Below are 13,872 nucleotides of genomic sequence, written 5' to 3'. Positions count from 1 at the left end.
GTTTTCGGTTTAATTGTAAAGCCCTAATCCACATAGTCTTAGTTCTATCTGCAATAGATTGTTTCTAGAAACAATCTCCTTTTTAAAAAGGTTAGAGGAGCATGAGAAGTCATTTTTATGCATGAATTGGCCACAACATTGTGCATCATAACTAAAGATAAATGAAATATTAGTGTGTGTGTAACTTTTTTTGGCCAAACTGTGTATATTAAATGCGTTATGGCGTGTTATCCCAATGCAAAGAAAAGAATAAAAAAGAGCTGCATGTTAGAAATAACACTGACTATTCATTATTCGCAACAGAAATTGTCCGATTGATCTTACGTTCCTAACTGAATCATTAAAAACCTATTTTAAACAGGATATACTCAACCAAAGAGTGATTATACATACTGTCTTCCTGTTTTGTTGTGTTTTTTTGGGCGATTGATTACAATGGAGCGAGATTTTAGGTGTGTCATAGTGGCCTTGTTTAAGTAAAATGGAAAACAGAGCGAATGAGATATTGATCCGAAAAGAACGGGGAGCTATAATCTCCTTGCTGAGACCATTTTTCAAGTGTTTACACAATTAACGTCCACGAGTGTTTAAGGTCTTCCCGAGCCCAGAGCGATGTCACGTGTCCAGAGCTGCGTTCCTACCTGAGGCGGACCGAAACCTATTTTTCAGTCTCCTCACTTACATCAGTCAGAAATCCTCATTAAAAAGTCATTGCTTAGAAGTGTTTTACTTCAAAGTTATTAAGCCTGAACTGAAGAAGCAGGAGCATGATTTACTGGCAGAGTGTCTTTACAGTGCTTAGAAGTTCAAGTCTGTAGGCGATAACTCACACAGTACAGTGAAATAAAGAACGTGTGCAGGTCTTAGCCTCGGAGGTTTAACCTCTGACCCTGTTCCGTTCTCCCTTTTAGTGGAGACATCCCCTGGCCACACAGGAACGTGTGGCTTCCTTAAAGTAACATGATCTCACCCAGGAATGTCGTGACCACACCATGTACTGTAGGCACTGCACACAGGAATACACCTAAACCCCCCCCACACACACACTGCGTATTCCCTATACATTTTATGGCAAGGTTTCATTAATATACACTCCGGTAAATACTTAAGAGTTGAGGGAACCTTACAGTTCAGACTTGCCTCAGACTGGTGACACACATTTGCGGATTTAATTCAAGACTCCGAGCCTAGACCTGGACACAGAGGCCCTAGATTCAACTCAGTGTCAATGTGGAATAATCAATGCAAGTCCTTAATAGAAGTCAATTTAAAGGTCTCATTCCAATAGCGTCCCTATAGAACCCCAGCTGACTGTCCGAGGCACTGAGGTGGTCCAAGGCTGCAAAACCAGCAGTCCTGTCCAAATAAATTTCACTGCCTGTAGGTCTCTGAAAAAGCAGATGACAGCAGACAGAATGTCCCCCAGTCGAGCCAGCCACTGCTACAGAGACATTTAGGCATGAGAGATTCCCATCCAAAGCCTCCTGGCAGCTAGCTGGATCCTGCTCTGAGAGCCAGACATCAATATTCATGAGGTGGAATGGGAAACCCAGCCGCCTAGCAGCCAAAGCTCCTGAGTGCATGGCTAATGTTGGCGTTATTTAGAATTTGCATTATCCGTGCTTATGTGGCCGGCGGAGCGATGCGCAAGGCTAATCCCGTCGGCCCGAGTGTGACATGACTGATGGAACTAATTACCACAAGGGGCAGCTTTTAGGCCTGACTTAAGTAGGAAGCATGAACAGATAAACAGTGAAAGCAAGTGGTTCCTCAATACCACGCTAAAACATGCTTTGTGTTTACCTGGCTTGTGTTCCTCCTAATTCCCCCAAAATACAATTTTCAATTTGTCTCATGTATTTTGAGAACAATACAACACGATACAACACGATACAAAACACATTCTGGGCCAAATGTGATTTAACGTACTTCTTACTCTTCTGTGCAAGAAAATGAATATCTGTCTAACATGCAAAACGATTTCAACAGGAACTCCACCAAGAGCAGACATAATTAGAGGGCACGGTGCAAAGGTGTGACTTCAAACGTTTAAAAAAAAAAAGAAAGAAAGAAAATGAGAGATCAATCATCTTAAGTACTGTATAATTTAAGGGTCTTCTAAAGAATCGATTCACTTTATTTGAAGAATACATCTCCAAAAATCGAACTTTTAAATCATCATCATCAAAAAAAAAAAAAAAAGGCCTACAGAAAAGACTGTCTGTATCACCTGAGGGTCTGAACAATTATACTTAATGTGTGTGTGTAGATTTATTGAAGCTTATTTGGAACTTAACTTCTTAATTTCTCAGTGTCCTTCACATGAGATGTCCAAGGCCAATGCTCATTTTCAATTAGGCTGTTTGTGTAAACTGATTTCTGAAGATGAATTTATTTGCAGTAAATTCGATCATCTTGCTTTAAAACAATAGTGATGTATCTCAGTACTGTATTGTATGTATTACAGAGGAAATGCAACGTAATCTGCTCCTACTATGGGGTAGGAGCAAATTATTTTCTAAGCGAATTAATTTCTACTTTTCTAAACAAATTATTTTCTACGTTTTTTTTTTAATTATGACAAATTTAAAATATATATATATTAAATTGGGATATTCAGTAAATTGTGATATTTAAAGAATCACAATTTAAATTGAATCAGCACACCTAGGTATCGTGATAATATGGTATTGGTGGTCCCAGTTGGTTCCCATCCCTACCACTTAATCTCTGAACTTTTACTCCTTAAATGATCCTAATAAGATCAAAATTACTAGAAAGGTGAAGGAAGTTGGGAAAAAAACTGGAAGAAAGAAAATCTGTCTATTTTAGGAGCAGACTACTTGTGAATTGTTTAAATTTTAGGACCTACAGTACCAGTCAAAAGTTTAGACACACCTTCTACTGTAACTCAATGGTGTTTCCTGATTTTTATTTCTTTCCGAACTGTAAATCAATGCTGAAGGCGTCCAAAATATGCAATAATCTCCTTTGAAGAGTCAATATTTTTCTTATATTTTGTCTTATATTTTTCTTTCCTTAGCTAAAGTTACTTTCTATATTTTATTTCTTGTTTTAGTCCATATTTATTTCCCATTAATAATCTTTTTATTTTTAACGTATTTATAACATAACGTACTGTGTATGACTGTATATGACAAATGAAATTAGATTTTATTATAATTTGGATTTGATATTGAGATGTGTCGGCTACTTATGCTCTGTAAATCCTTCCTAACGGCTCCAATCTGAGGTGCTGTTTGTTAATTGGTGATTTCCGAGGCTGGTAACATTAAATGACCTTCTCCTTTGGAGCAGAGGGTCTTGCTTTCCTGAAATGGTCTTCATAAGAGCCAGTTTCATCATGAGTTACTAATCGGTAGTTCGAGCCCCAGCTCCACCAGGTTGCCATTGTTGGGCCCTTGAGCAAGGCCCCTAACCCTATCTGCTCCAGGGGCGCTGTGTCATGGCTGACCCTGTGCTCTGACCCCAGTTATGTTGGGATACGCAAAGACAGAATTTCACTGTGCAGTAATGTATATCTAACAAATAAAGGCTTAACTTAATTAACTGTTATTTCATAGTTTAAAAGAAAAAAAATCCAGTCTTGTTTCAGATTGTACAAAATAAATCACTAAACAAAATTAAACCAAATTAGAAGGCGTGTCCAAATTTTGGACTAGTACTGTACAGTACATGTATAGGTTCGGTAAAAGCCCTCTTACTTACAGTACATAGTTATTCGACCAAGTTAAACATTATCATTTATAACCTGGTTATAGCAGAGATCAACACAGATCAACACTTAAAGTGTCTCAGCATAATAGCAGTATTCATGTGAAGGCATATCTACCTGGATGGTGGGAAAACCAACACTATCAAATTACCAACTGTTGCCAGACTTGAACAATAAAACCTTTGTTTCCTTGGAACATCAAAACTAGAGCATGTTTGTTTCATGTCTAGGGACATTGTTTCAGCAATAAGATCTGGATTCTGCATGAAAGAATAAATGCTGATACACTTACTGTAACTTCCTGACAATATACAGATAAGTGGTTGGTTTGGTATTTGCTGCAAATGCAGATATTTTGCTTTAGAATAACAACATAGCACTTTATTTTCTGGGAAAGTGACAGAGCATCGATGGCTCAGTGGAAAGCTTCTTGCCTACAATGCAAAGGTCTCACATACTAGCCGATTCCCCACAATCAGCTACCAGGGTTCCAAGACCTCCCAGTGCTCGTCCCGAATCATAAGGGGTTGCATCAGGAAAGGCATCCGGCATAAACCCTGTGCCAAAATCAAAATTCACATTAGATGAGCCCTGACTGGAGCAGCCGGAAGAATGTTAACTATCCTGGCACATGTATAAGCCAAGTTGTTTAATTATTTCACAGATTCGTTTAAATTAAGGAGATTAAACTGAGCCCAAAACCTGAAAACTGAGTTTTATGTTCCATTTCACCCTTAGGGTGTTCTAAGAACAGGCATCAGTCATTTTATATTTCTATCTGCCTGCTTGGCAGGAGAATAATAAGTCTTTTGTAATCACTGGTAAGGTAAGTGGGGTATTCGTCACAAACTCCTCACATTCCACGAGCCCGGCAACTGCAGCCAAGCACTGTCTCAGTGCCAGTGTACACTAGAGAATGATACAAATGAATAGTCTGCATGCCTGTCCATTCTGGGGGGGGAAGACTTGAAATGAACTCTTCATTGTCCTGTCATGTTAACAAATGCAATGTAAACAGCAATGAGTTAAAATGTCAGGGAGTTAATAAAGGTAGTGGGCAGGATGAACAAAAAAAAACAACCTAAAAACACACTGAGTGCAAATGACTTGTGCCCTAGGAAAACTTTACTGTTCAGACCCAAGATCACAATCAGCTATGAGCTAGAATACAGTGGAGCTACATAATGGGATCCTGCTCATATCTCCCCAGATATCCTGTGAAGGCACTGAACCAAGAGAGGCAGGGTTATCAACACGGGTGGACAAATCATAAATTCATCAGCTAGCATTGTTTTAGATGCCCAGAAACCTGACTAAATGGTAACTAATGTACTGTTATGTATTACCATATGGCCAGCTGATTGCTCAGCTATGTGTAAGTTTATAACCCACTGCTGGACAAGATTTAATGTAGACCATCATGTTTGTGTCCTTGACAAAAAGTTCAGCGGGCATCCAATATGGTACATCTGTATGAGGCGTGTTCATGTCAAACCAGGATTTTGATTGTCAAGAATTATCTGCCACATTAATGCACCTTAACCCAGTGTTTCACTAGTCCCTGTAATGTGCACGTGGTGTTGGTAAACGATTGTGTATGAAAGTTGGCGCCAAGTTATGCGTTGATTTTCAAGTATCAGGTGTTTCACTTGCTGAAACGATTACAGTTGGCGCTGAGCCACCTCAGCTGGCTCATCATTTATGTATGTATGGCCTTCTTTTAAACGTTTGCACCATTCAAATGTTGTACCGCAGCTACTGTACAACATTTAAGTCTCATAAATCTCATCTCCACACTGGTTTACGGTGTTCTGTAAATGTCAATCGGTTTTACACCTTCAATCACAAGAAATATCAGGCAGTACCATATTATTGAATGTAATATTAAAAATGTCAACATGCATTATGGTATTAAATTATGTTGCATTTATACCTTGGAACCATACTATAAAAATATCACCATTATGGTACATAAAAAATATACTCAGCAAAAAAAAAAACGTCCTCTGACTTTCAACTGTTTTTACTTTCAGTAAACTTAATGTGTAAATATTTGTATAAACACTAAAAGAGTCAACACCATAAGACATAAACTAAAAATGTTTCACAATGTGTCCCTGAATGAAGGGAGGCTCAAAATCAAAAGTACCAGTCAGTATCTGGTGTGGCCACCAGCTGCTTGAAGTACTGCAGTGCATCTCCTCCTCATGGACTGCCTATTGCGGACAGTCTGAGCACTGATGGAGGGATTGTGTGTTCCTGGTGTGACTCAGGCAGTTGTTGTGGCCATCCTGTACCTGTCACGCAGGTGTGATATTCGGACGTACCCGTCCTGTGCAGGTGTTGTTACACGTGGTCTTCCACTGCGAGGATGATCAGCTGTCCTTCCTGTCTCCCTGTAGCGCTGTCTTAGGCGTCTCACAGTGCGGACATGGCTATTTATTGCCCTAGCCACATCAGCAGTCCTCATGCCTCCCTGCAGCATGCCTAATGCACGTTCACGCAGATGAGCAGGGACCCTGGGCATCTTTCTTTGGATGTTTTTCACAGTCGGTAGACAAGTCTCTTTAGTGTCCTGCATTTTTAAAACTGTGACCTTAAATGCCTTCTTTCTGTAAGCTGTTAAGGTCTTAACGACCATTCCACAGGTGCATGTTAATTAATTGATTATGGTTAATTAAACATGCATGGAAAACATTGTTTAAACCCTTTACAATGAAGATCTGTAAAGTTATTTGGATTTCTACATTATTGTTGAAATACACAGTCCTGAAAAAGGGACGTTTCTTTTTTTGCTGAGTATATAACATATATTGACTGTATCATGGTATGTGTTCCATAGTACCATACTATGCTTCATGGCAGGACAACATACCATTTTATTGTACATGTACCATTGTACCAAAGTATGCGCTAAAACTACTATAAAGAGAGTCCCCGACTTACGAACGAGTCCCATTCTGGGTGCATGTTCATAAGTCCAATTTGTTCTTAAGTCAGACAAAGTGCCCCGACAGGAATATACAATGTAAAGCATACCAATCCACTTGACTAAATATGTCCAATTTCCCCACACTGCCAAAAACGGTAATTGCGCCTGAGAAAATGAACCTCCCACAAATCTAACAGTGCTGTCTCTGCGCCTTTAGATCATGAGAGGAATCCCCGATGAAATATTGTCTGGGATTATTTCCCAACGAGACAGCTTTATAGGACAGCCATTTTCTATCATCATGCTTCCAGACTGATTCACTAAAACCGGTAAGGCCAACTCAATTCTCCCGCACCGGGGTCCGTTCATATCTGCAGAAAACACAAATGTTCATAAGTTGGGGACTACCTGTAGTGTGGTACATGTAGGTTATCAGCATTATGGTAGTTTTGACAATACTATAGTACCGTGATGAAAAATACATCCTGCTTGATGACAGATTCCAAGCCCATGTACGTAACAGAAATACAGCCTGGAGCTCTTCCAATATGACAAATAATGTCAAAAAAACAGACCAAACACTATACACTGCTAAATTACATACCTGAAATCAGGAAAGTCATGCCCTAAGGGCCTGGATTCATGTTACTCAGAAAAAGCTCTATAACCGACACCATGCATTCATGACAGCAAAAAATCCTTACAAACTTCAGACTGCTGCGATACTCTGACTGAAAACTAAAACCAAGTTTCCCGGGCCTCCTGACTCATTACAAACCATGTAGCCTTCTTATTAAAGCAAACGGCTACCAGTCGGAACATGAACACGCCATCCCAGAAACAACTATGTAGTATAGTTTGGTTCCATCAGTGCGGAAAGGGCATCAGATCCATATGGCCTTGTCATTGCCTTGTATAGAGTCAGTGAAACTGCTCGTTTGGCAGCTGCTGAAAAGAAGAAAAAAATAAGAAGAAAGAGAATGGAGTCATTCACTGGCCAGGACACAAAGTGACTGCTTTAACAAAGGATGCTAGCACATGCCTCTGTGGGAACTGTCAAGCCAGAGATGTGTCGACTGTACAGCACGGGGATGAACTATATTTCATAATGCAGTGCTAGTGGGATCTGGTGTCCCACACAAAGGACTGTCGTTAAATGCCAAATTAACCCATGTCTCTATGTAGTTCTCTACATAAGCCTTAACATGGATGAATGGGTTATGGTTGGCTATGGAGATGAGTAGAACAATGACACACCGCACATGACGCCTATGTTGTCCTAGCACCGGAAAGTACTTATCCTTGTAATCCCTTGCGGTTTACACACAGCTCAGATTTTTGTTTTTTCATCAGCACCATCTCCAAAGGAGGCATGCACTTTATCACTTTATCCTGACCGACTTTGTGAAAAGAGCCCCTTTACTGAGACTGTAACTGAGACTTTGCATTCGTCAGATTGTGTGCTTAACTGAATACGCTCAACTCCCACACTTTCGTACCTAATAATGGTTTAATTTACGGAAGTGCGAGAGGTACAGAATTAAAAAAAACATGAAGACTCGACATAACGTGAGAACGAGAGGGAAAAAAAAGATCTCTCTTTCCAATTATAGCTATAAATCCTTTTCTTTTTTTTTTGGAAGGGAAAAAGTGCTCAGCTTGGCAGAAACAAAAGACAAAGCCAGCACAAATATGTAATAATGAGCCTTTCTTTTCAAAGGATTTCAAAATTGGGCTGATCAGATCAGATCACACACTCAGCAGAACCTTCATTAGTCCTGTCCTGGCTTAAGGATAAACGAACATTCACAGAGGAAAGGCTTTGAGAGGATGTGAGAGTCAACATAGACTGACACAGGTTTGGGATGTCCTTAACAGCCGGAAAGTGTGAAGTTCATTCAGAGGGAGCAGTGCAGCTGTGTGATCGTGCTGTATTCCAGTGTCTTACATGCTCATCATTGATTGATCATTCATCATGACTAAAATAAACAGTAGACAAATTATCCATAAGACACATGAGATCATGGGTAAAAATTAAAGAACGAGGAAATAAAAGAAATGTTTTCAAAAATATCCATTTAAAACTCCCAAAGCACAACAATGGACAAAAAGTGAACATTATAGCATTTTAGCACAAGACAGCTCATGCAGTGCCGTAAGAGCCACTCGGTCCACTTTCTTAAAAATAAAGAAATGCCGCGGCCCATCGACTGATCATTGAACAACACAGACGTGCTGTTCAATGACTGGACGCAATTGCTTCTCTTGGAGTTGACAAATCATAAACTCATTAGTTAGCTCATTAGGTAAGTGAACGGTCTAATGTGCGGTTAAGTCTCATGTTTAGGTCAGCAAATCTAATCGACTAGACTAAAAAAAAAAAAGGCATATAATATGAGTACGACAGGGTACTGAACTAGTCAAATGCTCATGAATGCCATGAAGAAAATACATGCCGTAGTGCCGTTTGTTTTTGCCTTTGGTGTGCATGAAAACTTTTTTAGTTTTTCTTAACTGTGAGGTCAGCATGTGACGTATTAGGCCAAACTTTACTCTGTTAGAGTTTCCGCATACCTTGCACATTCTAGGATTTGAACAAAGAGTTTACATCATCCATGACGTAAACTGAATCATCCGCATAATAGAAGGCAATATAAGTGTAGTGCAACAGACGGGTAGGATTCAGATTGAATAACTTGCTTTATAGTTACATCATCCAGGTGCATTGTTCTACCATGAAGCACACTTAGTTTAAAACACGCTTAAATAAAAAATACTCCAGACAAATGATTACGATCTTGTGATCGTCTGGGCTTTGCATTCGTCTCTAACCTGTGCCCTGTAGTGTTCAGTGAAAAGGCACTATTATTAGTATAAACCGAAGCTGGTTTTTGACAATGCATTGACGTGACAGAGGACATGATTGACAGGAAATTAGAGACTGCTGTCTTGGATTTTTTTTTTTTTTTAATCTCTTTAAAAAGCCAGAGGCACCACGGAATCCAGAATACATCTTCCGAGTGAGAGCATCACCAAATATTACGAAATGTGTCCTGATCTACTCACAGATCCGACTTTTTGGACGACAAACATGGGCACTGGAGATGATCTAGCCCCCAAGCAGGCGGGCAGGAGAGCAAATCTGGTCGAGCGTGTGGTCTGAGTCCAAAGGCATGATTATTACAAAGCCACAGGAGTGAGGGTGATAACAGAGGGGGAGAAGAGCAGCACGAATAGCACATCCTACCAAATGAGCAAACACACGCACCCACACACACACGTCTCACTTCATTTCCTCCCTGGTTTATCAGTGCACCCCCCCCTCCCCTTCCCCACCACAAACGCACACACACATTCACACACCCAGACAGCAGCACGTAGCGTCTATGCTGAACCATGACACTGGCTCTTGTATTTACGCAGATTATTTACACGTTGCCCGGGACATAATCACTACCGCTGTTCCACATACTTGCTGCACGGAGCGCCAAAAATGAAACGGTTGACTGAAGAAGACTTCAATTACGAGGAAACAGGAAAACAACTGTTTTGCTCACAAACCTTCAGGCGCAAGCTGCTTATTTACTATTAAGCAAATACAGTTTAAACACGAGGCTTAATCCTGAATATTAGTTTTTCCCGGCTTGTGGTTTTTGCTGGTAGCAGATTGGAGAATTTCTGTAATCTGATCTAAAGATACTGTTACAATAATAATGATGCATTATCCATTACCTGTCATTTTTCCCTGAATAGATGATTTATTATGATAGAATAAATCAGTTAGTGGTTTTTAATACTCTCTTGTTGTAGCTTTGCACACATACACACACACATTTAAAATAAGCTTCAAGGAACTGACCAAAAATCCCTAGAAAGGGGGAGGGTTATGATCAGGCCGAGCTTATTGTCTGAGCTACACAAGGCTCTGAAACACTGAATGGGTTCCTCCACTCTTGTGGAAAGTGAATAGACGATTGGCGAGCCTCCTATCACTGACCTTTTCTCCTCATCACACTCACCGTCAATGCTAATGACCTTTACAGAGTCACATGGGGCAAAGAATTCAAGTACCCAGCTGTATATGTTATGTTGAAACCACACTATACATTACATAGTGGGCTATTTTGGGAGTTATGCTATTTTCACATGCCGTCTCGTGTGAAAATGTATTTTCTATATCTATTTCACAAGTAAGGCAAGATTGTTTAACCTCTAATCAGCTCACGTGCACAATTACCTGAAGAAAAGGTATGTAAGTAAGAAAAGGATGTTAACCTAAATACAGTTGTACATTTTTTAATGTCCCTTGTTTGTTTTTGAAATTGGACATTATGTGGTTTTGACACTGTGTAAACCCAATGTTATAAATTAAACACAGAGGTATCGTTACAATCAAGAGTGTATGTACGATTCACACGACTGGGTGCTCCTCCCGGTTAGGTGAAGCATACACTGTTATACAGTAAACATTTTATTTCTAAGCAGGCACATTTCTCATTAAAACTAAATGTGAACTCATTAAAGTATTTCAACAACCTCCAACCAAGTCCAAAGAAACAATACTCCTTCCTCAACGAAGTCATGGTTGGGAAAAAAAACTGCCTTCTGATAAAGAGCTGTAAGGGCAATACACACACCCCAGGGAGATGGGATAAATCCATTCATTAAAGCATTTCACTGGATGATGACAAAACTATTATGGATGAACCATCAAAATGTTTTTTTCTACTGGGAATTTTGATTTCACTCCGAGCATTCAGTGTAATTGGTGTCATCATTTAGTCACGTGAGCTGTTTATCTGTTTGTTTGGTTTTTTTGCAAGCAAGTACTATTATATAAATGCACCATCAAATTGGTACAAATTACCTACACTATTGCTTACACTACTATTTATGGCTTCGTGGTACCGACTCTGGAGATGTCTCTGGCACATTGTCTCCCTTTGGAGAAACTTACACATGACTTGCAGAACTAATCGGAGCTATTCTGGCGGATACGGGCCCCTTGGTGGGATTTACTTGAACGATCAAGACCCATCCTAAAATATTATTAGGTCTGTCTTGCCCTTTCGCCTTTCCATGGTCACACTTTCATACCTACAATATATTGCTTAATGTGTTTAAACGTCTGCTGTGGGTGTCAATTGTATATTGACATATTGACTGGGTCTGTTATTTTGGTGTTAATAAGAAAAAGACAAAAACAAACCAAAAAATAATAAATAGGCGTCTTATAAGCTGATTGCTACTCCACAGTGTCTGAGCAGGTTTGTGCTTAAACCCCACGACAGGTATTGTCCGCATCCAGGACGTCCCCTGCCTTGTGCCTGGAATTCCTGAGGACAGACTCTAGGCCTCCTGTGACCCACACAGTATAAGCACTAGAGAAAATGGATGAGTGGGTGGATGGATAGGTGGATGGATACTTCCATTGGGAAACAATGTTCCATGTAAACTATTTACCAACATGGTGGCTTTGTGGTTAGCGGTGTCACCTCACTCCATAAGGGTTTGTGCTTAGAATCTCGCCTCTGGTCTGTGTGCATGGAGTTGGCGCATTCTTCCGATGTTTGATGGGTTTCCTCACATAGTCAAAATACACGGGTTATAAGCTGACGGCCATTTCCGATGTGTGTGCTTGAGCCCTGCGATGGGTACGGACCACATCCTCTGGTTTGTGTCACCCGCCACAGGTTAAGCACTACTGCAGACAATGGATAAACCAATGGGTAAATGAATGGATACTGCTACTGGGAAAAAATGTCCCATATCTACTATTTAGGGGCTTCGTGGTTAGAGCCCTGATGTGTGTGTTTGAGTTCTATGATGGGTCGGCATCTCATCCAGGACATCTCCTGGCCTCGTACGAGCTCACACAGGATGAGCACTATAGATGAAGGATGGGTGGAGAAATGGATGGATAGGTGGATGGATACTTCTACTGGGAAATAATAAGTTCCATTAAGTCCTTTGGTTTGTTTCACTATAACCGATGATTAGTGCTTCCCTGTAGAGCTAGAGACACCCCCCCCCCCCCTTGTTTCCCGGGGGGGGGGTGTTCGAGGGTGAGAGCGTTACACTGTTGCATTAAAGCTATGCAAGTAAGAAGAGCGTGTGCGCGCGCTCAGGACTATGAAGTGAAACACGAGCGCTGCGCTGTGCTTTCTGCCCCCGAGTGTCGAACTACATGACATGGCAATAAAGCGGTGCCGCACGCGCGCACGCGATCATTTCAGCGTCGTCACTTCAGGTCAGACTCAGACTGTTTTGTGCTGTTGCTCGAACCCTGAACCTGAGTTCCCACAGGAGCCGCGATGTGTTTCATTAAAAAAAAAAAAACGAAACAGTTTGTAAACTTTCCAAACGCTACCAGACCCGTGACTTCTCCTTCAGCTGATTCGTGTTTCCCCTGAACAGAAAACTAAACTCACCTGAGACACCAGAGGGATGAGGGTCTGCTCCACAGACCGAGTTTTGATCTCGAGTCCGCAGTCAAAGTTGCCACCGCCGCCGCCACACGGAGACGTAGCCATTCCCGATTAGTTTCTCAAATAATGTCGGAAGGGGGAAAAAACCACACAAACAAAACAAGCGAGAGTGTGTTCAGCAGCGCGGCGACTTCTTACACACCGAGTGTTTCCCTCCACAGGGTGTACAGCACTCTTTATTGGGCAGTGCCTCCTTCTCCTCCTCCTCTGGGCTGCCTGTCCTTCCCCATGTAGTGGCTGGAGCAGCTACAGAGAGAGGAGGCAGGACAACACTCTAACACACACACACACACACACATAGGAGAGTGGGTGGGCGCAGAAACACTCAGAGGGAAACACGGCCGGCTAACACTTTCTCACACACACACACACACACACACACTGAGAGTTGGCTGCTTCCCCTATGGAGATAAACTTTCTAAAATAAATGAACCGAGAATAGCACACGTTGTTTCTGACTCATAAGTCGGCACACGATCTAGAGAAGTGTAACCAGAGGAAGAAAGAAAAAAAAACTTAACAGGGAGCAAATCATCCCAGTTATAAAGGCTACTTTGTGTTGCTAATCAACAAAACTGATGTTGTAGCAACGAAAAAAAAGTCTAATTAAAGTATATACTGTACTATAGTAGTAGTACATGTTCAGAAAAAAAACATAATGCAAAATGAATGATAATAGTAATAATATTCAATTATTTGTCACGTGTACCTTTCAG

General features: G+C 40.8%; 1 protein-coding gene across 3 annotated transcripts in view; it reads right to left on the bottom strand.

The window, feature by feature from the left end:
• ctnnal1 (catenin (cadherin-associated protein), alpha-like 1) overlaps positions 1-13,389 on the bottom strand; it is a 63,824-nt gene extending 50,435 nt beyond the window's left edge. For all 3 annotated transcript variants that reach the window (XM_053491857.1, XM_053491858.1, XM_053491859.1), the window contains exon 1: positions 13,100-13,389. In XM_053491857.1, the coding sequence (XP_053347832.1) occupies positions 13,100-13,201 (102 nt within the window). In that variant the 5' untranslated portion in view covers positions 13,202-13,389. The remainder of the gene's footprint in view (positions 1-13,099) is intronic.
• Positions 13,390-13,872: the final 483 nt, after the last annotated feature.

The sequence above is a fragment of the Clarias gariepinus genome, chromosome 3 (genome assembly GCF_024256425.1).
Source record: "Clarias gariepinus isolate MV-2021 ecotype Netherlands chromosome 3, CGAR_prim_01v2, whole genome shotgun sequence".
NCBI classification, from domain to species: Eukaryota; Metazoa; Chordata; class Actinopteri; order Siluriformes; family Clariidae; genus Clarias; species Clarias gariepinus.
Note: the sequence above shows the minus strand (reverse complement) of the source record. Positions and strands in the feature narration are given on the sequence as shown.